Genomic DNA, 27,584 nt, shown 5'->3' on the forward strand with positions numbered 1-27,584 from the left:
ATCCACCTCTACGCAGACGACACCATTCTCTGTACATCTGGCCCTTCAATGGACACTGTGTTAACAAACCTCCAAACGAGCTTCAACGTCATACAACACTCCTTCCGTGGCCTCCAACTGCTCTTAAATGCTAGGAAAATGAAATGCATGCTCTTCAACCGATCGCTGCCCGCACCCACCCGCCCGACTAGCGTCACTACTCTGGACGGTTCTGACTGTACGTTTGTTTATCCCATGTGTAACTCTGTGTTGTTGTTTTTGTCGCACTGCTTTGCTTTATCTCGGCCAGGTCGCAGTTGTAAATGAGAACTTGTTCTCAACTGGCCTACCTGGTTAAATAAAGGTGAAATTAAATAAAATAAAAAATATCGTAGGTAAATTGTATTTTTAATTTTTTTAATCCCAGCCTCCGTCCCCGCAGGAAGCCTTTAGCCAGGTCGTCATTCTAAATAAGAATTTGTTCTTAACTGACTTGCCTAGTTAAATAAAATGTTACATAAATAACAAATAATATTAAATAAATGAATACAATGCCAAAAAAACACTGCTTCGTTATAAAAAGTACAATTTGAATATATGTTCCTAAACTTCTTCATATCGTGGTTGGCAGGATAATATTTCTGAACAATTTTAAAAGAAACTTACATAATTTTGTTAATAAGTAGGTATTTGTGGCAACATCCAAACTTTTTTCCAACAGAAATTATCAATAAAACTGTTCCAACAAGGCATGACATAGATACAACATCCTGCTGAAACAAGGTTTGAATAATGTAGGTTGTAGGTTTTTGGCAAAGTGGGTGGGGTTATATCCTGCCTGTTTGGCCCTGTCCCGAGGTATCAGCGGATGGGGCCACAGTGTCTCCTGACCCCTCCTGTCTCAGCCTCCAGTATTTATGCTGCAGTAGTTTATGTGTCGGGGGGCTAGGGTCAGTCTGTTATATTTGGAGTATTTCTCCTGTCTTATCTGGTGTCCTGTGTGAATTTAAGTATGCTCTCTCTAATTCTCTCTTTCTTTCTTTCTCTCTCTCTCTCTCTCTCTCTCAGAAGACCTGAGCCCTAGGACCATGCCTCAGGACTACCTGGCATGATGACTCCTTGCTGTCCCCAGTCCACCTGGCCGTGCTGCTGCTCCAGTTTCAACTGTTCTGTCTGCGGCTATGGAACCCTGACCTGTTCACCGGACGTGCTACCTGTCCCAGACCTGCTGTTTTCAACTCTCTAGAGACAGCAGGAGCGGTAGAGATACTCTTAATGATCGGCTATGAAAAGCCAACTGACATCTCCTCCTGAGGTGCTGACTTGCTGCACCCTCGACAACTACTGTGATTATTATTATTTGACCATGCTGGTCATTTATGAACATTTGAACATCTTGGCCATGTTCTGTTATAACCACCCGGCACAGCCATAAGAGGACTGGCCACCCCTCATAGCCTGGTTCCTCTCTAGGTTTCGGCATTTCTAGGTAGTTTTCCTAGCCACCGTGCTTCTACACCTGCATTGCTTGCTGTTTGGGGTTTTAGGCTGGGTTTCTGTACAGCACTTTGAGATATCAGCTGATGTAAGAAGGGCTATATATATATACATTTGATTTGAATAGCTCTATTGTTGTTGAATTGACCAAAATAAGAAACATAATAATAATATTGATGAGGCAACAGGGTTAATCATAGGTATCTTCTGAGGATCAGGTCTTGACACATTCCTGAATAATAAAGCAACACCTGGGAGAATGGCATCTAAAACAATTAGAAAATCTTTAAGTGTTACAGGGATTTTGTAAAGTGATAAGAATTCCTTATAATTAAGTAAAATACCCTCTACATTTACATGTTGGCTCATCAAAAGGATATTATTATCAAATTGACTTGTTGCAGATACAAGGCTTTGCGTGATGACGTAGTGTACATAAACATACCTTTTGTGGTAAAAATTCCAAGTACCGAATAAAAAGTACAAGTTAAATGAGTTTTCATCGCATTTTCAACTCTACTGATGGTTTTCTGACAACAAAAACATGCGTGCGGTCTCGCCAGCGCACATATAGCCTAGATCAGGGGTTTCCAATTCAAACCTTTTCCTGGAGAGCTACACTGCTGTAGGTTTTTGCTCCAACCCCAGTTGTAACTAACCTGATTCAGTTTATCAACCAGCTAATTATTAGAATAAAGTGTGCTAGATTGGGGTTATGTTAAAACCTAGAGGGCCGTAACTCTCCAGGAACAGGGTTAGAGTCCTGGCCTACATTATGCGACTATTATAATGGACCAAAAAGTGAGATTATTTGTATTTCTCAAACGGCAGCCAAACACCGATTATTATGTCACCAGAAGACCCTCGATATTCACCTTGCACGTTCACCACCCTGTGAAATGAATCATAATGTACTTAATTTATAGCCTAATAAACGACATGCTTTCCCGACGAGTCGTAGTGGGACTGCAAAACATGTCACGTGATTCCAAATTTACTTCGATGAAATGGTTATTATATCAATATTTGTGCATAAAAGCGTTTCCACCGACATTTCTCGCATAATACATTTTAATGACACAAAAAGGTTCCACCTTGTCTAGCGTATTTAGTTTAGTTTACATTTGGGTAGTTTACCGAAACTTCCTGTTTCCATCACAGCTCTCCTTTTTTACATTTTTTATTAACAACAAATCAATACATCAAGTACATGAGGGAACACAAGCATACATAGATTACAAACAATGGACAATCGAGCTAGGGGGTACAATATCACATTACAATTACACAAGCTCTTGTGAATTCGTATTTATACCGTATGGCGTCAGAAAATAAATCGCGATGGGAACCTGGTTTGCAATTTCACGGGGGCGAGCAGACATGAGTCTCACGAACGCGCAAGGGATTACAGGAAAGTTTGAGCTGTGAGGATACACGTCTGTTTTTGTTCGTTGTTGGTAGTTTGCTTTATCGACCTTATTTTTGTACCTGTTGTTATTTTTGTAAGGACAAAAGTCGTGTACCTGAAGGTTACCAGCAAGCAAATATTTCTCTCAGCAGATCCAGCTAGCTAAACTACTTCCTCAGGTAAAATTTGCGTAGACAACTGTGTGATGAACAATGGCAGCATTAAACGTGTGATGTAGCCAGTAAACAGGCTATGCCAGGCGATACCCTGATTTAATACATCAATGCTTGATATATGGAAATGATGAGAATATTCTAGCCTTTACTGCTTTTTATTACCCTGATAGGGCGGTAACTAAATCAATTGACCCTTGAGACGATTTAGCATAGATACAAGGGAAACTGGTTAGTCCATTACTGGGCGTTACAGGAAAGCCCCATACATATGGGAGCATTTAGCTACTAAAACGCAATTGGAAGTGCAAATGGTAATTATAAATGTTATATCATGTTTGCAATTCATTTTCCTTAAATGGGTATGTATTTGTTTTTAAAAAAATGGAATTGCAAAAAAAGAACTGCCAATTTGAAAAATAGCAGTGTTTGATTCATTTCCATGATACTATCCAGTACAACACTGGTACATCCAAAAACATAATTTAAATTAAAAATAATTTCTCATGTTTGCCATTTTAATTTTCTTGTTGTGATAGCATGAATTGTGACAAATACATTATTTTTTTCAATTGACAATGCTTTTCCATACTCTGGTTTAAGATTGATCATTTAAATTATGACAATCGTAATGCTTAATTTCGCTATTTCGTTTCCTCATTTGCATGATCGTTTTTTCGACTTGTGTTGATTGTCAGTCAAACACTGGGTGGAGTTGTGCTTGCTGGCGATGGTCATGTTCGGTTGTAGCTGTATCGATTGTGGTGTGTTTTTAGGCTATCCCGGCAACAACAATCAGTGTGAAACCCCACAGAAGAGCAGGGTGTTTGCAAGTGGGGACTAGTAGCTAGCTAATTGGCTATAATATGTAGCTAGCTACCGGTAGGTTAGATGCATGTCACGTAATTGTCACGTGACATGTATCTAAACTAGCGAGCAACTTACCTTGTGGACACCCCTTCAAATTAGTGGATTCGGCAATTTCAGCCACACCCGTTGCGAACAGGTGTATAAAATTGAGCACACAGCCGTGCAATCTCCATAGACAAACATTAAGTAGTACAGTGCAGTGGCCTCACAGAACGGTACCGCTGAAGCGCATACCGCATAAAAATAATCTGTCCTCAGTTGTAACACTTACTACTGAGTTTCAAACTGCCTATGGAAGCAACGTCAGCACAATACCTGTTCATTGGCAGCATCCTTAAATGCGTTTCCAAGGCCAAGCAGCCGCACATAAGCCTAAAATCACCATGCGCAATGCCAAGCTGGAGTGGTGTAAAGCTCGCCGCCATTGGACTCTGGAGCAGTGTAAACGTGTTCCCTGGAGTGATGAATCACGCTTCATCTGGCAGTCAGACAGACAAATCTGGGTTTGGCGTATGACAGGAGAACGCTACCTACCCGACTGCAGAGTGCCAACTGTAAAGTTTGGTGGAGGAGGAATAATGGTCTGGGGCTGTTTTTCATGGTTCAAGCTAGGACCATCAGTTCCAGTGAAGGGGAATCTTAATGCTACATAATACAATGACATTCTAGACAATTCTGTGCTTCCATCTTTGTGGCAACAGTTTAGGGAAGGCTCTTTCCTGTTTCAGCATGACAATGCCCCTGTGCACAAAGTGAGGTCCATACAGAAATGGTTTGTTGAGATCGGTGTGGAAGAACTTGACTGGCCTGCACAGAGCCCTGACCTCAACCCCATCAAACACCTTTGGGATGAATTGGAACTCCAACTGTGAGCCAGGCCTAATCACCCAACATCAGTGCCCGATCTCGCTAATGCTCTTGTGGCTGAATGGAAGTCCCTACAGCAATGTTCCAACATCTAGTGCAAAGCCTTTCCAGAAGAGTGGATACTGTTATAGCAGCAAAGGGGGACCAACTCCATATTAATGTTCATTAGAGGTCGACCAATTAATCGGCATGGCCGATTTTTAATTAGGGCCGATTTCAAGTTTTCATAACAATCGGTAGTCTGCATTTTTGGACGCCGATTACATTGCAATCCACGAGGAGACTGCGTGGCAGGCTGACCACCTGTTATGCGACTGCAGCAAGGAGCCAAGGTAAGTTGCTAGCTAGCAATAAACTTTTATAAAAAAACAATGAATCTTAACATAATCACTAGTTAACTACACATGGTTGATATTACTAGTTTAACTATCTTGTCCTGCGTTGCATATAATCAATGCGGTGCCTGTTAATTTATCATCGAATCACAGCCTACTTTGCCAAACGGGTGGTGATTTGACAAGCGCATTCGTGAAAAAAGCACTGTCGTTGCACCAATGTACCTAACCATAAACATCAATGCCTTTCTTAAAATCAATACACAAGTATTTTTTTAAACCTGCGTATTTAGTTAAAAGAAATGCATGTTAGTAGGCAATATTAACTAGGGAAATTGTGCCACTTCTCTTGTGTTCTGTGCAAGCAGAGTCAGGGTATATGCAGCAGTTTGGGCTGCCTGGCTCGGTGCGAACTGTGTGAAGACCATTTCTTCCTAACAAAGACCGTAATTAGTTTGCCAGAATTGTACATAATTATGACATAACATTGAAGGTTGTGCAATGTAACAGCAATATTTAGACTTAAGGTTGCCACCTGTTAGATAAAATACATAACGGTTCCGTATTTCACTGAAAGAGCAAACGTTTTGTTTTCGAAATTATAGTTTCCGTATTTGACCATATTAATGACCTAAGGCTCGTATTGCTGTGTGTTAATTATAATATAATAAAGTCTATGATTTGATAGAGCAGTCTGACTGCACGGCGGTAGGCATCAGCAGGCTCGTAAGCATTCATTCAAACAGCACTTTCCTGCGTTTGCCAACAGCTCTTCGCAATGCTTGAAGCCCAGTGCTGTTTATGACTTCAAGCCTATCAACTCCTGAGATTAAGCTGGTAACACTATAGTGCCTATAAGAACATCCAATAGTCAAAGGTAAATGAAATACAAATGTTATAGAGAGAAATAGTCCTATAATTCCTATAATAACCACAAACTGTAACTTCTTAACTGGGAATATTGACTCATGTTAAAAGGAACCACCAGCTTTCATATGTTCTGAGCAAGGAACTTAAATGTTAGCTTTTTTACATGGCACATATTGCACGTTTACTTTGTTCTCCAACACTGTTTTTGCATTATTTAAACCAAATTGAACATGTTGAATTATTTATTTGAGACTAAATGGATAATATAATACATAAATAAAGATAAAATAAGTGTTGATTCAGTATTGTTGTAATTGTCATTTTACAAATGTGTGTGTATATGTGTATATATATATATATGTATATATATATATCTCGTCTGATTTAATCGGTATCGTCTTTTTTGGTCCTCCAATAATCGGTATCGGCGTTGAAAAATCATAATCGGTCGACCTCTAATGCTCATCATTTTTGAATAACATGTTTGACTTTTTTTCCTGTAATGTAGCTAGCTGGCTATTATGCACTACTGGCTAACGTTACTGGCTTGTGTTAGATAGCTAGCCCACTGGCTAGTCTAGCGAGCTAGCTACCTTCACCACAAGACATCATGGAACACTTTTAGGTAAGTGGCTTTTTTTGTCTTGTCATTTCAGAGGAAGGTGCATTGAGGGCTACAGCGATATTATAATGAGGGGATTTGATTAAGCTGGCCGGGTTGGTGGAAATTGCACTGGATGAAACGTCATTGTTTTGAAAAACCGTCTGCCTCTCGGGTGTGAGCCGGGATCGCCGTTCAAAGCTCACTGCGAAGTCTGCTCAAACAAAAGTGTAGTATGTCAAGAACGTTGAAAATCAAATGTTTTTTTGTCACATGCGTCAAATACAAGTGTAGACCTTACTGTGAAATGCTTACTTACAAGCCCTGTTCACATGCAAAGTGTTTTCTCTTGGTTAAAACTAATATGTTATTTATCTGCCTTCACAAGTAAACTTAGTTCGAAAATTTGAACATGTACTTTGATGGAAAACGTATGTCTCTGAACGATGAACCATGCTGTCTTGTTGACAATATGACCTGGTGGTGCAGATTACTTTTCGATTTGAGCAGGGCGCTCCTCCCTCACCACTTTTGCCCATTCACGTCACGGGCCATAGCCCAGCGCATCCCGGTCCAGCTTAATTAAACTCCCTCAATTTAAGAGCAATACAGATTATATTAATATTGTAGTCCTATGATCCTCCCCCACTGTGTTTATCATTTTGTTTATTGCAAGTAAAGCTTTTGTTTGAATGCCAGTAAATAATGTCAACGTTGCAGTATTTCATTATTATAGCCCACATGGGACAGTACCAGAGATTATAAGTGGGCAGATCTGATATGGACTGGAATCAATGATTCTTAAGAGTTCCTGTTGTCTGATTTTAAAATAAATCCCTTTCTATATTAGCTCATTTGCCCCAGACATGACAGTGTGCCTTTCAACTAATGTATTTTGTGTTCAAACCCTAAGGAAACTGATGTCATTGCTGTGTACGGGACACCCCAGCAGGTCCTCCAGCAGACGCTGCCCCTCCTGTCTTCCAGACGCTGCTGCCCACCATCAGACGGGTTAGAAAGCAAGGGCTGGAGGGGCACCAAAATGTCTGAAAGATACCCCACACCACCCGTGCTATAATACCTAATTGAACTGTAAATTGAGTGAATGATTGGTTATGACATGCACTAAACCGGAGCATACAGTTTTTGTACTATAAAAAATCTGTAGGATTTGTGAATTGTGACTAGTGTACTTATCATGAGTTGTACATTGATCTGTGTTTTAGATTTTCATCTATTCTAATCTTTTAGCATAATTTGCACTCCTTTTTTCACAGGCAGTTCTGGCTGATGACCTGTCTCCATGGCTGATAGAAACTAAGAAGGAATATCGTCCCCAATGATACCAATATTTCTAACTTTACTGATGAGGAAGAGGGCAGACTTATGTTGTCACTGAACTGCTTGAAGTGTTCAGTTAAAATTACAGTGCCACTTTGTTACCACTAGTGACATGTTCTTGCTCTTCAGTGAGGTTCTTGCTCTTCAATGAGGTTCTGCCAATCATATGTTGGAAACCTACAGTAGTAACTTTTTTGTTGAACACCAGTGATTCTAAGAATAACTGTTACTTGTAGGTCTCCATCACAGGTCACCAAGGGTACAGTACGGTGTATATCCTTAATAAAACAATTTGTGATGGTTAATTTTGCATGCCTCATTTTCCAGTCGACATGGAACAAATCAATATGCAATATAGTTTTACCTACAGTATGACTTGCATAACCAACTCAGTGCCCTTGTGGTTAGTGTCCTCGCTGAGATTTAAAGGTTGGACAGCTCTATCCCTGGCCTAGTCATGCTAAAGACTGTAAAAATGGGACCTGATGCATCTCTGCTTGGCACTATAGATAGATAGATAGGGGATAAGGCCATTCGAAAGACTAGCATCTTGTCCAGGGGATGTACCACTAGACGTAGACTGTTCTCTATGCTACCGCACTGGCAGCGGTACCGGAGTGCCAAGTCTAGGTCCAAGATGCTTCTACCCCCAAGCCATAAAACTACTGAACATCTAATCAAATGGCTACCCAGACTACTTTTACGCTGCTGTTACTCTTATTATCGATGCATAAGTTACTTTAATAACTCTACCCTCATGTATATATTATCTCAACTAACCGGTGCCCCCACTCATTGACTCTATTTTACTGCCGCTCTTTAATTTGTTACTTTATTTCTTATTTTGTATGTATTTTTCTTAACTGCATTGTTGGTTAAGGGCTTGTAAGTAAGCATTTCCATGTAAGGTTGTATTCGGTGCATGTGACAAATAAAATTTGATTTGATGGTGCCATGACATGACAACCCCAGTTTTTGTAAATACTGTCCCACCAAGGACTAACGTTAATGGCCAAAGGGGCCGTTCTCCCTCGCTCTCTGTCACTGTCAAATATATGTATTTTATTTGTTTAGACCAGAATCATTTTTAGTAGGTTATGTCTCTGTTCATTTCTTAAATGTGTTGACTTGCCTCACCATGGCCAGCTAGCTAGCATATCTAACCTAGCTAGTAGCTAACAGTGGAGGCTCCTGAGGGGAGGACGGCTCATAATGCCTGGAACGGCGCAAATGGAATGGCATCAAATCATGTGTTTTTATTTATTTGATACCATTCCACTTTTGCTTCTCCAGCCATTACCACAAGCCTGTCCCCTGTGGTAACTACATATACCAGCCATCATATTGCTTGCAGCAAGAACCATGCCTGAGCTGTCTCCTCATTTCTTGCTCATTCGCTGTCCTGGCCAGCATAGCAAAGATTATCTACACTCTGAGTGTACAAACTATTTGGAATACCTTGCTAATATTGAGTTGCACCCCCTTTGCCCTCAGAACAGCCTCAAATCGTTAGGGCATGGACGACAAGGTGTCGAACGTGTACTACAGGGATGCTGGCCCATATTGACTCCAATGCTTCCCACAGTTGTCAAGTTGGCTGGATATCTTTTGGGTGGTGGACCATTCTTGATACACATGGGAAACTGTTGAGTGTGGAAAAACCTGGCAGCGTTGCAGTTCTTGACACACTCAAACTGGTGCGCCTGGCACCTACTACCATACCCCGTTCAAAGGCACTTAAATATTTTATCTTACCCATTCATCCTCTGAATGGCACACATACACAATCCATGTCTCAAGTCTTAAAAATCCTTCTTTAACCTGTCTCCTCCCCTTCATCTACACTGATGGAAGTGGATTTAAACAGGTGACATCAATAAGGGATGATAGCTTTCACCTTGATTCACCTGGTCTGAATGCCATGGAAAGAGGTGTTCGTAATGTTTTGTACACTGTGTGTGTATGTGTGTGTATGTATATATATATATATATATATACGGAGTTATTCAGTATATAGTACAGCTTCGCCTCTTCCTCTCTGATCCAGAAATACTTGAAGAAATACTATAATACTTGAAGAAATACTTGAAGCAAAGGAGCAATGAGGAAACTAAATAGCAAAGTTGAGCATTGATTGATCATTTGAATTTTGTCACAATTCATGCAGTCACAAGTAAATTACATGAGAAATTATTGGTAATTTAAGCTTTTACATTTCATTTCTAAACGTGTCAGTGTTGTACTGTGGAAATGAAAAACACTTTGCTATTTATTTTTCAAATCAGCAGGCATTATGCATACTCAATCATGAAAACGATAATGCTTAACATTTTGTCATAAATGCATACCCATTTAGGAAGAGGAATTAGAAACGCATAGATTTATATTTTGCCCATTTATCATTTTTTATATTGAATAAAGCCACTAATTAACTTCATACACACTAACTGCCACCATAGATTTTTCAACTAACCTGTTCTTGGCTGTACTTTCATCGTTCTCGATTCAGTGAAAAAATGTATCTTAGAAATGTCAGTATAAAGTTGCAGATGGTTCTACAAAAAATGTATATTAAATCCATGTTTTGTACCCTGTCATCTTAGCTGCCGCACATCTAGCATTTCCCAGCAGCTTTGCAGGAACTACTAGTTTTTATGCGGCACGGCCAGGTGTAGCATTAGATGGCAGTTCGTCACACAGTGCAACCAAAACAAAGATCTACACACATGCAAGAGGCATATCTCACTCAATACAAAACATGGATTTAATAGCTTTCTGAATTTTCTATGGTTTTTGTAGAACCACCTGCAACTGGAAATGGACATTTCTAAGATACTTTTTTTTCACCGACTAGAGTTTGAAGATTAGTTGAAACATCTGTGGTGGTTTGTGTAGGGCTTTCCTGCAAAGCCCAGTAATGCACACCAAACATCTTTGGCTGTACGCCAGATAATGTGATATATGTATCTACAGAATTTAGTACTGTGTTGGTTACAGTGCCTTTTATGTCTGAGTTTGTGTGTTGTGTAAACAATGACTAAGTACTGTAATTTTCATTTGTTCCATAGCTTGTGAATCTGACATCAATCACCATGACTTCTATTCCCATGACAGGTAAGTGGGACGTCCTTTTTTTGTGTTAGATAAATGCCATTTTATATGGCACTTATTTCACAAAGAAGACAAAATATGTTTATTTGAATTTTGAAGTCTGTGTGTCAATGAAATGCTGTAACCATATTTTCCTCTAGAGTTGATGACACACAACCCTTTTTCATGACGGCTCTGTCTTTACTTCTGATTTAAGGCACTGCGTTATGTCAAATAGATTAAACATGGGCTGGACCTGAGTTTAGCTGTTTTGTAAGCAGATTACTGTGTAATAAAATACAGTTCAGATTTCCCTGCATTGAGAAAATGCAGTTTCTCATGTTTATACTAGCACAGCCTACAGTATGAAACGGATTGTTTTATGTCTTCAGCAACAGAAATGAGACCTACATCGCTTCCCAGTCATACGGACTCCTCTGTCATTGGAAGTAGGCCTGATTTTATTTTAACTTTTCTTTTCACTTCAGTATGATAAAAACAAAAATGTGCAAAACCCTATGTTTTAAAAGTAGACTCCACAAAATGGTGCCACAAGTAGCACCGCAGATATTGAGATAGAGATGCAAGACTTCACTCTTAGTATATGCGCATGTGCGGTTTACGTTCTGCATCTACGTCATATCCCTGAGTCTACCTTTAAAGCGTATGCATCTATCCTTAGCTGAACTTCTGTCCCTATTCTTAAAGCATTTCTCTCTCTTCTATTCTCTCTCTGTAGTCGTCATCGTACTTGTTCTACTGACGCTAGCTGGCCTGGGTTTCCTTCTGTACCGGTACTTGTGCCACAACAAGGGTGCCTACAGAACCACAGGAGAACCTGCCCCGGGGGAGGACTGTGATCTGGCCCACGGTGACATCGTAACTGATGAAAAGAAGGAGTACTTCATTTGAACTTGATGACGAGGAGGAATGTGAGAACTGTGGGTGGGTGTTTAACAAAATGTTCTCTGCCAAACTGACAATCTTTGATGGACATCTACCATATGTCTGCGGAATTGAAGACCTACATAGATTTTACCCAAGAGAATACACTATCACGTATAAGCACATAAGCTGGGCAAGCGATGATATTAATTAGTAAAAGTGTGTGCACACTGATGGTTTCACAATATAACAGTTGTGTGTAAAGTAAGAGAACTGTTTTAACACTGGTGGATGGAGGACTTCATGAGATTCTTGTGGGGGAAATGTCTAAGATGGCGTCAATTGTTATCAATCTGCTCCCCATGTGTCAACTCTGAAGGGTTTTCATTTTCTGATTCTATTGGTAAAAAAAAGATATACCGCAGGGAGAACAAGTATTTGATAACCTGCAAAATCGCAGTGTTTCCTACTTACAAAGCATGTAGAGGTCTGTAATTTTTATCATAGGTACAGTTCAACGGTGAGAGACGGAATCTAAAACAAAAATCCAGAAAATCACATTGTATGATTTTTAAGTAATTAATTTGCATTTTATTGCATGACATAAGTATTTGATACATCAGAAAAGCAGAACTTAATATTTGGTACAGAAACCTTTGTTTGCAATTACAGAGACCTTCTCCAGATCCTTCAGGTTTCGGGGCTGTCGCTGGGCAATGCTGACTTCCAGCTCCCTCCAAAGATTTTCTATTGGGTTCAGGTCTGGAGACTGGCTAGGCCACTCCAGAACCTTGAGATGCTTCTTACTGAGCAACTCCTTAGTTGCCCTGGCTGTGTGTTTCGGGTCGTTGTCATGCTGGAAGACCCAGCTACGACCCATCTTCAATGCTCTTACTGAGGGAAGGAGGTTGTTGGCCAAGATCTTGCGATACATGGCCCCATCCATCCTCCCCTCAATACGGTGCAGTCGTCCTGTCCCCTGCAGAAAAGCATCCCCAAAGAATGATGTTTCCACCTCCATGCTTCACGGTCGGGATGGTGTTCTTGGGGTTGTACTCATCCTTCTTCTTCCTCCAAACACGGTGAGTGGAGTTTAGACCAAAAAGCTCTCTTTCTGTTTCAGACCACATGACCTTTCCCCATTCCTCCTCTGGATCATCCAGATGGTCATTGGCAAACTTCAGACGGGCCTGGACATGCGTTGGCTTGAGCAGGGGGACCTTGCGTGCGCTGGAGGATTTTAATCCATGACGGCATAGTGTTACTAATGGTTTTCTTTGAGACTGTGGTCCCAGCTCTCTTCAGGTCATTGACCAGGTCCTGCCATGTAGTTCTGGGCTGATCCCTTAGCTTCCTCATGATCATTGATGCCCCACGAGATGAGATCTTGCATGGAGCCCCAGACCGAGGGTGATTGACCGTCATCTTGAACTTCTTCCATTTTCTAATAATTGCACCAACAGTTGTTGCCTTCTCACCAAGCTGCTTGCCTATTGTCCTGTAGCCCATCCCAGCCTTTTGCAGGTCTACAATTTAACCCTGATGTCCTTACACAGCTCTCTGGTCTTGGCCATTGTGGAGAGGTTGGAGCCTGTTTGATTGTGTGGACAGGTGTATTTTATACAGGTAACGAGTTCAAACAGGTGCAGTTAATACAGGTAATGAGTGGAGAACAGGAGGGCTTCTTAAAGAAAAACTAACAGGTCTGTGAGAGCCAGAATTCTTACTGGTTGGTAGGTGATCAAATACTTATGTCATGCAATAAAATGCAAATTAATTGTATGATTTTTGAGTAATGTGATTTTCTAGATTTTTGTTTTAGATTCTGTCTCTCACAGTTGAAGTGTACCTATGATAAAAATTACAGACCTCTACATGCTTTGTAAGTAGGAAACACTGTCGAATATGCAGGTTATCAAATACTTGTTCTCCCCACTGTATATATTTTCCTGGGGGCTAAATGGGAAATTGTATTTCTTGATCAGTAGAAGGCACAGATTTTTTTATTTTCTTCTCATGCCATTATACATAATTTACCAGTTCAAAACTGGGCAGCTAAACGGGAAATGTTGTTTTGTATCTGTTACTATTACCAAATACACCATCTTGTGTTTGTATGATCTTACTGAAGTATCTGCCAAAGGCAGTAAGTGGCATGAAAGACCTCAATTTGAGACTGCAGGTCTGACATGGCAATAAAGCTTGTTAGTTTTTAATCACTCAGTGTTCAATGTCCTTAATCCAGCTAGCTATAAGCCATAGGTGTTTATGCACGAAACATTTCTTCACCTCTTACGATTTATACAGGGCTGCTTGAGTCCTAATGCATGACACAAATCTGATTTTATAAATGATGGAAAAGCACTCGGAACAGGTAGCATTTCAAATTTCCAAAATATCCTTTATTCTAAATTTGTCACCTTAAATGTTGTTTAGTATAAAAAGTTAACTGCACCAGAGTTCTTCCAGACGCATGTCTCAAACCAAAGTGACACTTAGTAATCTTAAAAGAAAGTACTGTAGTCCATCAAATCACTTTAATACATATCCATATTATAAAAATGTTAAAGAGAATCCCTGAACTATAAATGTCCATAAATCCTTCAGAAACTTTTACTCCACACTGGCTGTGGTTGGCATGGCATCTACTGGTAAGCATTACGGTACATCATATTGCTAGGTCTAAGCTGCGTTATAAACATGAGTCAGGTCTGGGACAGAAAGAAACTAAACAAAATTGTATGAGCCTTTTTTGTTAACATTTTGAAAGCTGTGACCCCTTTTTAAACCCTATGATGCATCAGTGTGTTTGGGAATGGGATACACATTTACAGCTGTGCAAAATGAGTGACATGACAACCATGTTTGGAATGGTAGCTAGTCATATGATCAGTGTAACCAAGAGCAGATGCAGTCTGATGATACAATGTGCAAACAGGTTGCATGCTAGGCTAGCAGGTTTCCAGACAGCTGATCAACTGACCAAAGTAACCTGGAATTCACATTTCAGTGAGGACTACATGTTTTAATGGAGGGCCACAACTATCAAATCTAGGCTATTAAGTCGGATACCCAGTGACACATGAATTTTGATCATAACATACAAGACATGAGTTGCATTACATATGGAAAAATAAAGAAATTGCACTGAATGTTAATGTTTAAACCAAAATATCAAATTCTTGAATCTAGGCGTTTTCACAAACTGGATCAAACCTAGTGTTAGATATGACCTAAAAAGGTTATACGGTAGTTTAATTAGCAGCGCACATAAGTGTATTGGAAAAGAAACAGTTGTGTAAGCTCGACTGACAATGCGTATTCATAAATAATGGTGTGGCTTAACACTACAATTAACAAGTCGGGTAAGGGGAACCATATGCAAGTGATTTGCTGCAGTCCTAAAACATTTAGGAATCTCACCCTGAGTGAAAAGACACTTCAATGAAATTCCTTCAATAAGTTGTACAGGAAAGAGTAGCCTTTGCCTAGCGCTGTATTTGCAGGTTATTAGCATTTGAACTAAAAACAAGTAGCAAAATCTATCATTTCCAGAAGTGTACATAAATTAAATTGTGGCATTTCTATAAAAATTAGCAATGATACATCTTCACAAAATTCAATGTTGTACAGAGCAAAAGTGCAAAAAGGCATGCAGAACCACCTAGTCACAATTACATTAAACATTTAATCACCCCCTTACAAAATACAGCAACAAATGCCAGATCGAAGGTCTTAAGTACCTTCAAACCCATCATCACTGTTTGATATGTTTCCTTTTAAAATGTGCCATATTTGAATTATTATAATTAAGTCAATCAAACATTTTGTAGTGCAATCTAGACCATATCTTTGGTACAACCATCTCCGTGGTTATACTTACAAAGTAAGTAACTAGTAATTGATTCAAACAAATCACTTGAAGATGAGACAGAAAGTAAACAAACTAGTTATATTTTAATTTAACCCGCAAAGGCTTCATAACACTGCAGCCCTTAAAACCTACTGATCTTAGTAGGTTATTCTACCCTACATGACAGTACTTTGTGTTTTAAGAACAGGTTGTGGGTGCCATTATTTTACTTAACGAAACACTGGGATGATGTCCAACTCTGGGTATCCGACTTAGGGGGAAAAACATATAACTGCAAAAATGTAAAGCCAACCAACCCTTTCGGTGATCCAAATCTCAATTTGGAAAATCACACTGAATTTCGTTCTTAAGTATTTTAAGTTAATTCGCTTTTATTTAAGTCACGGTGCTGTTTGGCACCCGATTATGTTCATCTACAGTTGCCCAAGAAGGTACAGTAAACCACCATGGCATGTAATAAATAGTCTGGTTAGAATTTTGTAATCCATTCTTGTTTGTTTTGGTTCTTGTTTAACATACCAGTATTCTATTATACTACAATCCGGTGGGCGGAGAAACTGATTTTTTAGATAGGCCTACTGGGCATATTCAACATGCCATGCAACAGCAAAAAGAAAAAAACTAAAGTATATGTGATGCACTGCTTGGATCATTAGCACTCTTTGTGAGGAAGACATGAGGCCGAGTCCAAATAAACATGAAAAACTGAAGTAATAAAGTACAAAAATGGTGACAGTTAAGAGTTTAGATCGATGTCATTCACTCAAAAAGAAAATCTAGCCAGTAACATATGAAATGTGTTTTGACTGAAGACAGCAGCACTATCCTTGTAAGGTCAGGGAACCGGTTCAGAAGCCCAAATTATGAATAAGTAATTAAGACTGACTCTGGATCGAAAGTGGAGTACTGTACCTTTTATCGGGGCTCTAAAATATTACATTCCGTTAAGTGATATCAGTATTGTGGCATGGCCAAGCAGCCCGAAAGGGGTTGGCGGATGGGACAGGAGAGGGAGTCATCATTTTGAATGAGGGAGAGGAGTATGGGGAGAAGTTGTGGCAAATGCTGGCTGTTACCAGATGGTGTACCCACCATTGGAACCACCCATGAAGAAGTTGTTCTTGCGCTGTGTCATCATGACGTTGGCACCCTGCATGGCGGCCAGCTGAGCTGCATTAGGCATGTGGCCAGGAGGTGGGGGCTGTGATGTGTTTAGGTGAGGGAGAAAGAAATAGTCACATGCATGAGTAACTTTACCAATATCTGTTAATCAACAACACAGGCAATATACTTGGCTCCTCCCTTGTACTTATTATGGTTATCGATGACTTTCCCCTCACGTGGTTGTCTAAGTCTTAAGTAGACACAAACTGAAAGGAAACAACAAAAACCAGCACCCACCAGGAATTGAGCTTGACACCCCTGATATAGGCATGGTGTTTTGCGGATACTCACAGGGATGGAAGCACTGTTGCTTTGACCAAATCGAGCACCAGCATCATATCCTCCCTCCACTAGCACAGTGGAGCCAGGGGGATACATGGCTCCCATGGGGTAGTATGCCATGGGGACGTTGTGGCCCATTGGTCCAACAGCCATGGACTGGGGCAGTTGCATGTACATCTGAGTGCCAGGGTACTGGGCCATTTGCTGTAGCTGGCCAGCCTGAGATGGGTGCACATACCTGGGCTGATAAATCTTTGGAGTAATGGAAAGGGGGAGTGTTAGACAGTCTGTCAGTGTGTTTGTATTGGTATGATTGTGAATAATCTTCACAAAAGTAGATAACACATTTATTCCAAGTATAAATGGTTACCTCAGAGTATGCAGGTGGTGCGTCTGTGTAAGGGGGTGCCTGAGGAGACACTTGCATAGCAGGGGGGTAGATGGGTGCACTGCTCTGCTGTGGGTACACAGCTTGCTGGGGATAGGAACCTGTGATACACAAAATAATATTATGCTATTATCACTACCAACACTTTGTTTTACTCAAACGTCACACAATTGCAAAACATTATTGAATGCCAGATTGTTAATCTACGACCACTCTTCGTGGGGTCGGAATAAAACAGATTTTTCCAGATCAGGGATACAATATGGGCGTCACTAGTTAACACAGCCACAGTCATAAACACCGTTAATTTCTACAATTTATCTTTAAAATCAGAACCTAACCCATACACCTAACCTTAAAAAATAAAATAATTCAATGAAATCGTACGATGGGCAATTTTGACTTTGTGGCTGTGTTGTCTAATGGGAACAACAGTATTTTCAACCAAACTTCCGTTTCCACTGAAACGGATGTGGGAACTCCGCTCAGGCGTCTTTTTACGCCTGCTACATTAGGTTAATCTACAACAGACCGTTCAAACAAAAGAAATGTACCCATGACTGGCTAACAGAACAGAGAAATACTTCCTTCGTCAATATCATGATTACAGTTGGCTAGTTAGCCACGTTAATTTAGTCAGAACAATACAGTTAATCAATTTACATAAGTGACTATGACAGGTCCTACTGTTAACTCGTTAGCTGAATAGTGTTGTATTCATGGTTGAGGTCAGTGTACGCGGCTACGCGCTAAATAGCCTGTAACAAACGCTAGCTAGCTAACGTTACGTATTTGGCAACAGATATAAGCTAGCTGGCTACTTACCGGTCGACTCTTACAATTTAAACAACTGTAGCTATTTATCTAATTCATAATGAAAACACCAACGACGACGGCCAGGTAGACCGCGCAGTCTAGTTTGCAGCTAACGTTAGCCGCTGTTAGCTAGCTTATTCAACAATGATTTTGGACGTTAGCTAAATTACCTTTGTTGTTCATTGTCCTGAATTGGTGTGTGGTTTTCTGAGTCGAAGACGATGATTCTGAAGTTGTATGTATTTTTATATCAGGACCGTTTTAATACTAAAAACGGAGATAACAGTTCAGAGTTACGTGACCGTTCACTTCCTTGTTTTTCTCTGGATTTTCTGATTGTTGTGATGTGGATGCAGTTAGCTACGTAATGTGGGCTCCCTTCAATGGGGGGGGGGGGGGGGGGATTCGATTATCTGTCCCGGATTACCCAGTTTGGAGGTGTTTGCTTTGGGTGAATGTAATTCTATTCGTGTTGGGGCCGGGATGATTCCCGGCGTGAGCGGTGAGCCAGGTGTGCCCCGTACAAAACCCATGGTGAAATCGGCTCAAAACAAAAGTGACATAGCCTAGGCTAGATTAAGCACGTGGACTAATGAGTGGGATTCATTGTTTTCCCATGCAAAAGTGATTGTTTCTGATTAAAAACGCGTTATCTGCTTTCCCAATGAAGAACTCTAGTTTAAAAATTCAGACATATATTTTATGGAAAATAGATTTGTGTTTCAGGACGATGCACCATGCCGCCTTATTGACATGACCGCGCGACGCACATTCCTGTTCGAATTATGCCCGTTTACGTCACGGGCCATAGACCGGTACACCCCGGCTCAGGTCAATAGAACTCCCTCAATGGCTCCGTTACTCCCATTCAATTGGTGAAAGTGTGTGAGCTGATGTAAATTGTTTTACATTATTTAACTGGCTCAATTTTGTTGGTGTAATATATTTACTGCATGTTCCATGGTATGAGAAACATGGGCACCTTTACCAGACCTAGATACAAACTGTTCGATAACATTATATATTGCAATATTTGCAATAGTCAGCAAGAAGGAGCTAATCGTGGACACAGTCGTGAAGTGTTGTTGTGAGTGGACCATGATAGTTCATTAGTGATGTGGACCAGAGGAACTTGAAGCTCTCGATCCGCTCCACACCCCCGTCGACGTGGTTGGGGCGTGCTCGGCCTTCCGTTTCCTGAAGTCCACGATGTCGTGTCTTGCTGAATCATAGTGGAAACAGTAAGAAAACATTAACGACGTTGCGTTGGTCAAGTAGACCTCACAGTTTAGCTTCTTAGTCAGCTAACTGACCTTAGCAGCTGTTAGCTAGCTAGAGAGATCTTTTGTCTTGCTCCTGATAATGACAACGCCTCTTCCCCCTCAGAAGATTGAACATATTCGGCATGGGCCCTCATATCCCCAATTCATTTTTTTTTATTTAACCTTTATTTAACTAGGCAAGTCAGTTAATAAGACAAAATATAGTATTTATAATGATGGCCTACAGCTGCCAAACCCCGACGACGCTGGGCCAATTGTGCGCGCCCTATGGGACTCCCAATCACGGCCGGTTGTGATACTGCCTGGAATCGAACTAGGGTGTCTGTAGTGACGCCTGAAGCACTGATATGCAGTGCGCCCTCTCCCACACAAAAAAAAGTTATACAGCTGAACCATAGAGAGCATCATGACTCTTTAACTCACTGCTTGGTATGGCAACTGATTGGCATCTGACCGCAAAAGCTGATGCTACTGTTTATAATCAATCCTGCCACGTCATCCCTAAAAAAAACCCATCATTTATCATCATTTATCAATTGGCAATATCTCACCACATCAACACTAATGGGTGATGACATAGCATATTTATTGAACATATTTGTTATACATAATTCTGATCATTAGGTGACCGGTAGTCAATTCTTGGTAGGAATATTTTAGCTTTAATGATAGAGGACATTGTGATTGAACATACAATAGAGAGCACTGGCTATGGGTTTAATGAAATATTTTAAATAATCTTAGCTCTCCCTTAGCTCCAGTGCACTACAAATTCAAGGAATTCATAAGACTTTTTCTTGCTCAATACAGGTTCAGTGGACCCACTTATTGTATGGGATGCCTTTAAATGTGCCGTTAAAGGCTTTTCAATGACATTTTAATTCCAAAAAATGGTCTCGTCAATGGAGAATAGAACATCTAACATTAGATATCAATGGTGTAGATAGGCTAAATGTATACAGAAGCACTGAATAATCTAGACGCAAAACAAAAAGTTTGAGGAACTTATTCAGGAAAGATCTGGTTTCATTTATCTAAAAAACAAACTACTTGAAATATTGGAAAACTATTTTATGAGAATGCAGGGAAGCCAGGTATAATCTTTATAGTATATTTTGAGAAAGCTTTTTATACAGTATGTCTAGGATCTGTTTATACAGTGTCACGACTTCCGCCGAAGTTGGTCCCTCTCCTTGTTCGAGCGGCGTTCGTTGGTCGACATCACCGGTTTACTATCCGCCACCAATCCACTTTTCATTTTCCATTTGTTTTGGCTTCATTGTACACACCTGGTTTCCATTCCCATAATTATATGTTCCTTATTTAACCCTCTGGTTCCCCCATGGTTTTGTGCGTGTTTGTTCGTTGTAAGTTGGTCTGTATTTGTGAGCTTGATTATATTCCTTCTTTGAATATTTGTTGTTTTGAGTAAAGTTACATGAATTACTCATCTCTAGGGGATCTGTGAGGAGGAGTCATCACAGCAAGGAGTCATCATGCCAGGTAGTCTTGAGGCATGGTCCTAGGGCTCAGGTCTTCCCGAGAGAGAGAGAGAGAAAGAAAGAGAGAATTAGAGAGAGCATACTTAAATTCACACTGGATATGACAGGAGAAGTACTTCAGATATAACAAACTGACCCTAGCCCCCTGACACAAACTACTGCAGCATAAATACTGGAGGCTGAGACAGGAGGGGTCAGGAGACACTGTGGCCCCATCCGATGATACCCCTGAACAGGGCCAAACAGGAAGGATATAACCCCACCAGTGAGAGCACCAGTGACTCAACCTCTGTAATAGGGTTAGAGGCAGAGAATCCCAGGGGAGAGAGGGGAACCGGCCAGGCAGAGAAAGCAAGGGCGGTTCGTTGCTCCAGAGCTTTTCCGTTCACCTTCACACTCCTGGGACAGACTACACTCAATCATATGACCCACTGAAGAGCTGAGTCTTCAGTAAAGACTTAAAGGTTGAGACCGAGTCTGCGTCTCTCACATGGGTAGGCAGACCATTCCATAAAAATGGAGCTCTATAGGAGAAAGCCCTGCCTCCAGCTGTTTGCTTAGAAATTCCAGGGACAATTAGGAGGCCTGCGTCTTGTGACCGTAGCGTACGTATAGGTATGTACGGCAGGACCAAATCGGAAAGATGGGTATGAGCAAGCCCATGTAATGCTTTGTAGGTTAGCAGTAAAACCTGGAAATCAGCCCTTGCTTTATCAGGAAGCCAATGTAGGGAGGCTAGCACTGGGGTAATATGATAAAATTTTGGGTTCTAGTCAGGATTCTAGCAGCCGTATTTAGCACTAACTGAAGTTTATTTAGTGCTTTATCCGGGTAGCCGGAAAGTAGAGCATTGCAGTAGTCTAACCTAGAAGTAAAAAAAGCATGGATTAATTTTTCTGTATCATTTTTGGACAGAAAGTTTCTGATTTTTGCAATGTTACGTAGATGGAAAAAAGCTGTCCTTGAAACAGTCTTGATATGTTCGTCAAAAGAGAGATCAGGGTCCAGAGTAATGCTGAGGTCCTTCAGTTTTATTTGAGACGACTACAACCATCAAGATTAATTGTCAGATTCAACAGAAGATCTCTTTGTTTCTTGGGACCTTGAACAAGCATCTCTGTTTTGTCTGAGTTTAAAAGTAGAACATTTTCAGCCATCCACTTCCTTATGTCTGAAACACAGGCTTCTAGTGCGGGCAATTTTGGGGCTTCACCATGTTTCATTGAAATGTACAGCTGTGTGTCATCCGCATAGCAGTGAAAGTTAACATTATGTTTTCGAATGACATCCCCAAGAGATGAAATATATAGTGAAAACAATACTGGTCCTAAAACAGAACCTTGAGGAACACCGCAATGTCAGAGGACAAACCATTCACAGAGACAAACTGATATCTTTCTGACAGATAAGATCTAAACCAGGCCAGAACTTGTCCGTGTAGACCAATTTGGGTTTCCAATCTCTCCAAAAGAATGTGGTGATCGATGGTATCAAAAGCAGCACTAAGGTCTAGGAGCACGAGGACAGATGCAGAGCCTCAGTCTGACGCCATTAAAAGGTAATTTACCACCTTCTCAGTGCTATGATGGGGTCTAAAACCAGTCTGAAGCATTTCGTATACATTGTTTGTCTTCAGGCAGGCAGTGAGTTGCGGCGCAACAGCTTTTTCAAAAATTTCTGAGAGGAATGGAAGATAGGCCGATAGTTTTTTATATTTTCTGGATCAAGGTTTGGCTTTTTCAAGAGAGGCTTTATTACTGCCACTTTTAGTGAGTTTGGTACACATCCGGTGGATGGAGAGCCGTTTATTATGTTCAACATAGGAGGGCCAAGCACAGGAAGCAGCTCTTTTAGTAGTTTAGTTGGAATAGGGTCCAGTATGCAGCTTGAAGGTTTAGAGGCCATGATTATTTTCATCATTGTGTCAAGAGATATAGTACTAAAACGCTTGAGTGTCTCTCTTGATCCTAGGTCCTGGCAGAGTTGTGCAGACTCAGGACAACTGAGCTTTGGAGGAATATGCAGATTTAAAGAGGAGTCTGTAATTTGCTTTCTAATGATCATGATCTTTTCCTCAAAGAAGTTCATGAATTTATCACTGCTGAAGTGAAAGCCATCCTCACTTGGGGAATGCTGCTTTTTAGTTAGCTTTGCGACAGTATCAAAAATAAATTTAGGATTGTTCTTATTTTCCTCAATTAAGTTGGAAAAATAGGATGATCGAGCAGCAGTGAGGGCTCTTCAATACTGCACGGTACTGTCTTTCCAAGCTAGTAGGAAGACTTCCAGTTTGGTGTGGCTCCATTTCCGTTCCAATTTTCTGGAAGCTTGCTTCAGAGCTCAGGTATTTTCTGAATACCAGGGAGCTTGTTTCTTATGACAAATGTTTTTTGTTTTTAGGGGTGCAAATGCATCTAGGGTATTGCACAAGATTAAATTGATTTCCTCAGTTAGGTGGTTAACTGATTTTTGTCCTCTGACATCCTTGCGTAGGCAGAGGGAGTCTGGAAGGGCATCAAGGAATCTTTGTGTTGTCTGAGAATTTATAGCACGACTTTTGATGCTCCTTGGTTGGGCTCTGAGCAGATTATTTGTTGCGATTGCAAACGTAATAAAATGGTGGTCCGATAGTCCAGGATTATGAGGAAAAACATTAAGATCCACAACATTTATTCCATGGGACAAAACTAGGTCCAGAGTATGACTGTGACAGTGAGTAGGTCCAGAGACATGTTGGACAAAACCCACTGAGTCGATGATGGCTCCGTAAGCCTTTTTGAGTGGGTCTGTGGACTTTTCCATGTGAATATTAAAATCACCAAAAACTATAATATTTTCTGCTATGACTACAAGGTCCGATAGGAATTCAGGGAACTCAGTGAGGAGCGCTGTATATGGCCCAAGAGGCCTGTATCTATAAAAAGTGATTGAGTAGGCTGCATAGATTTCATGACTAGAAGCTCAAAAGACGAAAACATCATTTATCATAAATATTAGCGACACCTCCGCCTTTCCGGGATGCACAGGGGATATTGTCACTAGTGTAACCAGCAGGTGAGGCCTCATTTAACACAGTAAATTCATCAGGCTTAAGCCATGTTTCAGTCAGGCCAATCACATCAAGATTATGATCAGTGATTAGTTAATTGACTATAACTGCCTTTGAAATGAGGGATCTAACATTAAGTAGCCCTATTTTGAGATGTGAGGTATCACGATCTCTTTCATTAATGACAGGAATGGAGGAGGTCTTTATCCTAGTGTGATTGCTAAGGCGAACACCGCCATGTTTAGTTTTGCCCAACCTAGGTCGAGGCACAGACACGGTCTCAATGGGGATAGCTGAGCTGACTACACTGACTGTGCTAGTGGCAGACTCCACTAAGATGGCAGGCTGGAGCTAGAGGAGTTAGAGCCCTGTCTATGTTGGTAGAAAAAGATGAGAGCACCCCTCCAGCTAGGATGGAGTCCGTCACTCCTCAGCAGGCCAGGCTTGGTCCTGTTTGTGGGTGAGTCCCAGATAGAGGGCCAATTATCTCCAAATTCTATCTTTTGGGAGGGGCAGAAAACAGTTTTCAACCAGCGATTGAGTTGTGAGACTCTGCTGTAGAGCTCATCACTCCCCCTAACTGGGAGGGGGCCAGAGACAATTACTCTATGCCGACACGTCTTTCTAGCTGATTTACACGCTGAAGCTATGTTGCACTTGGTGACCTCTGAGTGTTTCATCCTAACATCGTTGGTGCCGACGTGGATAACAATATCCCTATACTCTCTACACTCGCCAGCACCATCTTCAGATTAGCCTTAACATCGGTAAACAGTGTATGATCGCTGTATGATTCTTTTTAAGTCTAATACTGTGGGTAATGGAGTCGCCAATGACTAGGGTTTTCAATTTGTCAGAGCTAATTGTGGGAGGCTTCGGTGTCTCAGACCCGTAACGGGTGGAGGAGAGACCAGAGAAGATTCCGTCTCTGACTCCCGACTCATTGCTTAATGGGGAAAACCGGTTTAAAGCTTCTGTCGGCTGAATGAGCGAGACTGGTTGAGCATTCCTACAGCATTTCCTTCCAGAAGCCATGAGATCCACTCGGATCGCCCTGCGCCTCGTCCTCCGGGCCGTCCCCGAGGCTGGTGTCGGCGTGCTGCTGGAGCCGCGCGTCAAGGGGGGGTTACTGTCACGACTTCCGACTAAGTTGGTCCCTCTCCTTGTTCGTTCGGCGGTCGATGTCACCGGTTTTCTAGCCGCCACCGATCCACTTTTCATTTTCCATTTGTTTTGTCTTCATTGTACACACCTGGTTTCCATTCCCATAATTATATGTTCCTTATTTAACCCTCTGGTTCACCCATGGTTTTGTGCGTGTTTGTTCGTTGTAAATTGGTCTGTATTTGTGAGCTTGATTATTTTCCTTTTGGAATATTTGTTGTTTTGAGTAAAGTTACGTGAATTACTCATCTCTGTGTCCAGCGCCTGACTCCGTCTTACCTGCTACACCTAGACACCTTAAAATACAGTGCATTCGGAAAGTATTCAGACCTCCTTCCACAAGCTTCACACAATAAGTTGGGTGAATTTTGGCCTATTCCTCCTGACAGAGCTGGTGTAACTGATTCAGGTTTGTCGGCCTCCTTGCTCGCACACACTATTTCAGTTCTGCAACATGATGCTGCCACCCCCGTGTTTCATTGTTGGGATGGTGTTCTTCGGTTTGCAAGCCTCCTCCTTTTTCCTCCAAACATAACGATGGTCATTATGGCCAAACAGTTCTATTTTTGTTTCATCAGATCAGAGGACATTTCTCCAAAAAGTACGATCTTTATCCCCATGTGCAGTTGTAAACAGTAGTATTACTTTTTTTATGGCGGTTTTGGAGCAGTGGCTTCTTCCTTGTTGAGCAGCCTTTCAGGTTATGTCGCTATAGGACTTGTTTGACTGTGGATATAGATACTTTTGTACCTGTTTCCTCCGGCATCTTTACAAAGTCCTTTGCTGTTGTTCTAGGATTGATTTACACTTTTCACACCAAAGTACCTTAATCTCTAGGAGACAGAACGCGTCAACTTCCTGAGCGGTGTAACAGCTGTGTTGTCTCATGGTGTTTATACTTGCGTACTATTGTTTGTACAGATGAACGTGGTACCTTTAGGCGTTTGGAAATTTTTCTGAGGTCTTGGCTGATTTCTTTTGATTTTCTCATGATGTCAAGCAAAGAGACACTGAGTTTTAAGGTAGGCCTTGAAATACATCCACAGGTACACCTCCAATTGATTCAAATGATGTCAATTAGCCTATCAGAAGCTTCTAAAGCCATGACATAATTTCCTGGAATTTAAAGGCACAGTCAACTTAAATCTGACTTTTCCCAATTTGAACATATTTTTTACAAATGTTAAACCTACAGTACTTTATACATCCAGGTGTTTCTCCGTTTGTAACTCACCCACCAAAAATCTGCTGTTTTACATGTTATTTTTGCTGGTCTAATTCCTAAAATGGAAAATCAGAAGAATCTGTGTGCTCTATAGTGATAATAGTTCACATGCTGCTCTTCGATATCGCAGGTTTGTGGCATCGATGAACAAATAATTGAATCTTTACTTCAAGGTCAGATGTTTATATGTTATGTATAAAAGGCATCTGTATGCATTGTTAACTATTTATTTTTCTTTGAATTGTTGGGGTTCAGGTATTTGACATAATACATTTTTTTGTTTATTTTTTTTTACCCCCTTTTCTCCCCAATTTTGTTATATCCAATTGGTAGTTACAGTCTTGTCCCATCTCTGCAACTCCCACACGGACTCTGGAGAGGCAAAGGTAGAGAGGCATGCAGCCTCCGAAGCACGACCCCGTCAAGCCGCCCTGCTTCTTGACACACTGCTCTCTTAACCCGGAAGCCAGCCTCATCAAGGTGTTGGAGGAAACACCGTACAGCTGGTGACCAAAGTCAGCGTGCATGAGCCTGGCCGCCACAAGGAGTCGCTAGAGCCCGCCAAACCCTCCACTAACCCGGACGATGCTGGGCCAATTGTGCGCCGCCTCATGGGTCTCACGGTCGCAACCGGCTTCTACACAGCCCGGAATTGAGCCCAGATCTGTAGTGACGCCTCTAGACCGCTGTTCCACTCAGGAGGCTTGACGTGATTGATGGGTGCATTGTTGTCAAGTAAATATGCTTATTCATTCATGATTATGGATACATTCTGCAACGAGTTAGCTGGCTTTGAATCTGCAACAGAACATGTCAACAAGTTAGTTCTGAATTGCTTTAATACAGCAGTGCATTCGGACACCATTCATTTAAATAGATTTCACCTCGATCATATACTGCATATAATTTTAAAGATGCACT

The 27,584-nt window shown here is 41.1% G+C and overlaps 2 protein-coding genes across 2 annotated transcripts; one reads left to right on the plus strand and one right to left on the minus strand.

Annotated features, from left to right (window-relative positions):
• Positions 1-2,642: 2,642 nt before the first annotated feature.
• On the plus strand, positions 2,643-14,135 carry smagp (small cell adhesion glycoprotein). The gene is made up of 4 exons (XM_090185023.1): positions 2,643-3,063; positions 11,010-11,055; positions 11,424-11,480; positions 11,771-14,135. Exons 2-4 carry the CDS (start codon positions 11,034-11,036, stop codon positions 11,941-11,943), a joined length of 252 nt encoding a protein of 83 aa, XP_090041149.1. The 5' UTR covers positions 2,643-3,063; positions 11,010-11,033; the 3' UTR covers positions 11,944-14,135.
• Positions 14,136-14,296: 161 nt separating this feature from the next.
• Positions 14,297-18,937, minus strand: dazap2 (DAZ associated protein 2). The gene is made up of 4 exons (XM_021616562.3): positions 18,611-18,937; positions 17,607-17,725; positions 17,246-17,488; positions 14,297-16,991 (listed from the first exon to the last, which is right to left on the minus strand). The coding sequence occupies exons 1-4, from the start codon at positions 18,621-18,623 to the stop codon at positions 16,863-16,865; spliced, it is 504 nt and encodes a 167-aa protein (XP_021472237.1). The 5' UTR covers positions 18,624-18,937; the 3' UTR covers positions 14,297-16,862.
• Between the last annotated feature and the right edge of the window lie 8,647 nt (positions 18,938-27,584).

Source organism: Oncorhynchus mykiss, chromosome 9, assembly GCF_057628025.1.
Source record: "Oncorhynchus mykiss isolate SJ-2025 chromosome 9, ASM5762802v1, whole genome shotgun sequence".
Lineage (NCBI taxonomy): Eukaryota > Metazoa > Chordata > Actinopteri > Salmoniformes > Salmonidae > Oncorhynchus > Oncorhynchus mykiss.

Excerpts from the sequence above, each read along its gene's own strand:
- smagp (XM_090185023.1), top strand. The coding sequence starts at position 11,034 with ATGACTTCTATTCCCATGACAG. Across the intron at positions 11,056-11,423 it reads GACTTCTATTCCCATGACAG|CAACAGAAATGAGACCTACA; the intron begins GTAAGTGGGACG and ends TTATGTCTTCAG. Across the intron at positions 11,481-11,770 it reads GGACTCCTCTGTCATTGGAA|TCGTCATCGTACTTGTTCTA; the intron begins GTAGGCCTGATT and ends CTCTCTCTGTAG.
- dazap2 (XM_021616562.3), bottom strand. Across the intron at positions 17,489-17,606 it reads CACCACCTGCATACTCTGAG|ATTTATCAGCCCAGGTATGT; the intron begins GTAACCATTTAT and ends ATTACTCCAAAG. Across the intron at positions 16,992-17,245 it reads GCAACAGTGCTTCCATCCCT|CCCCCACCTCCTGGCCACAT; the intron begins GTGAGTATCCGC and ends AACACATCACAG.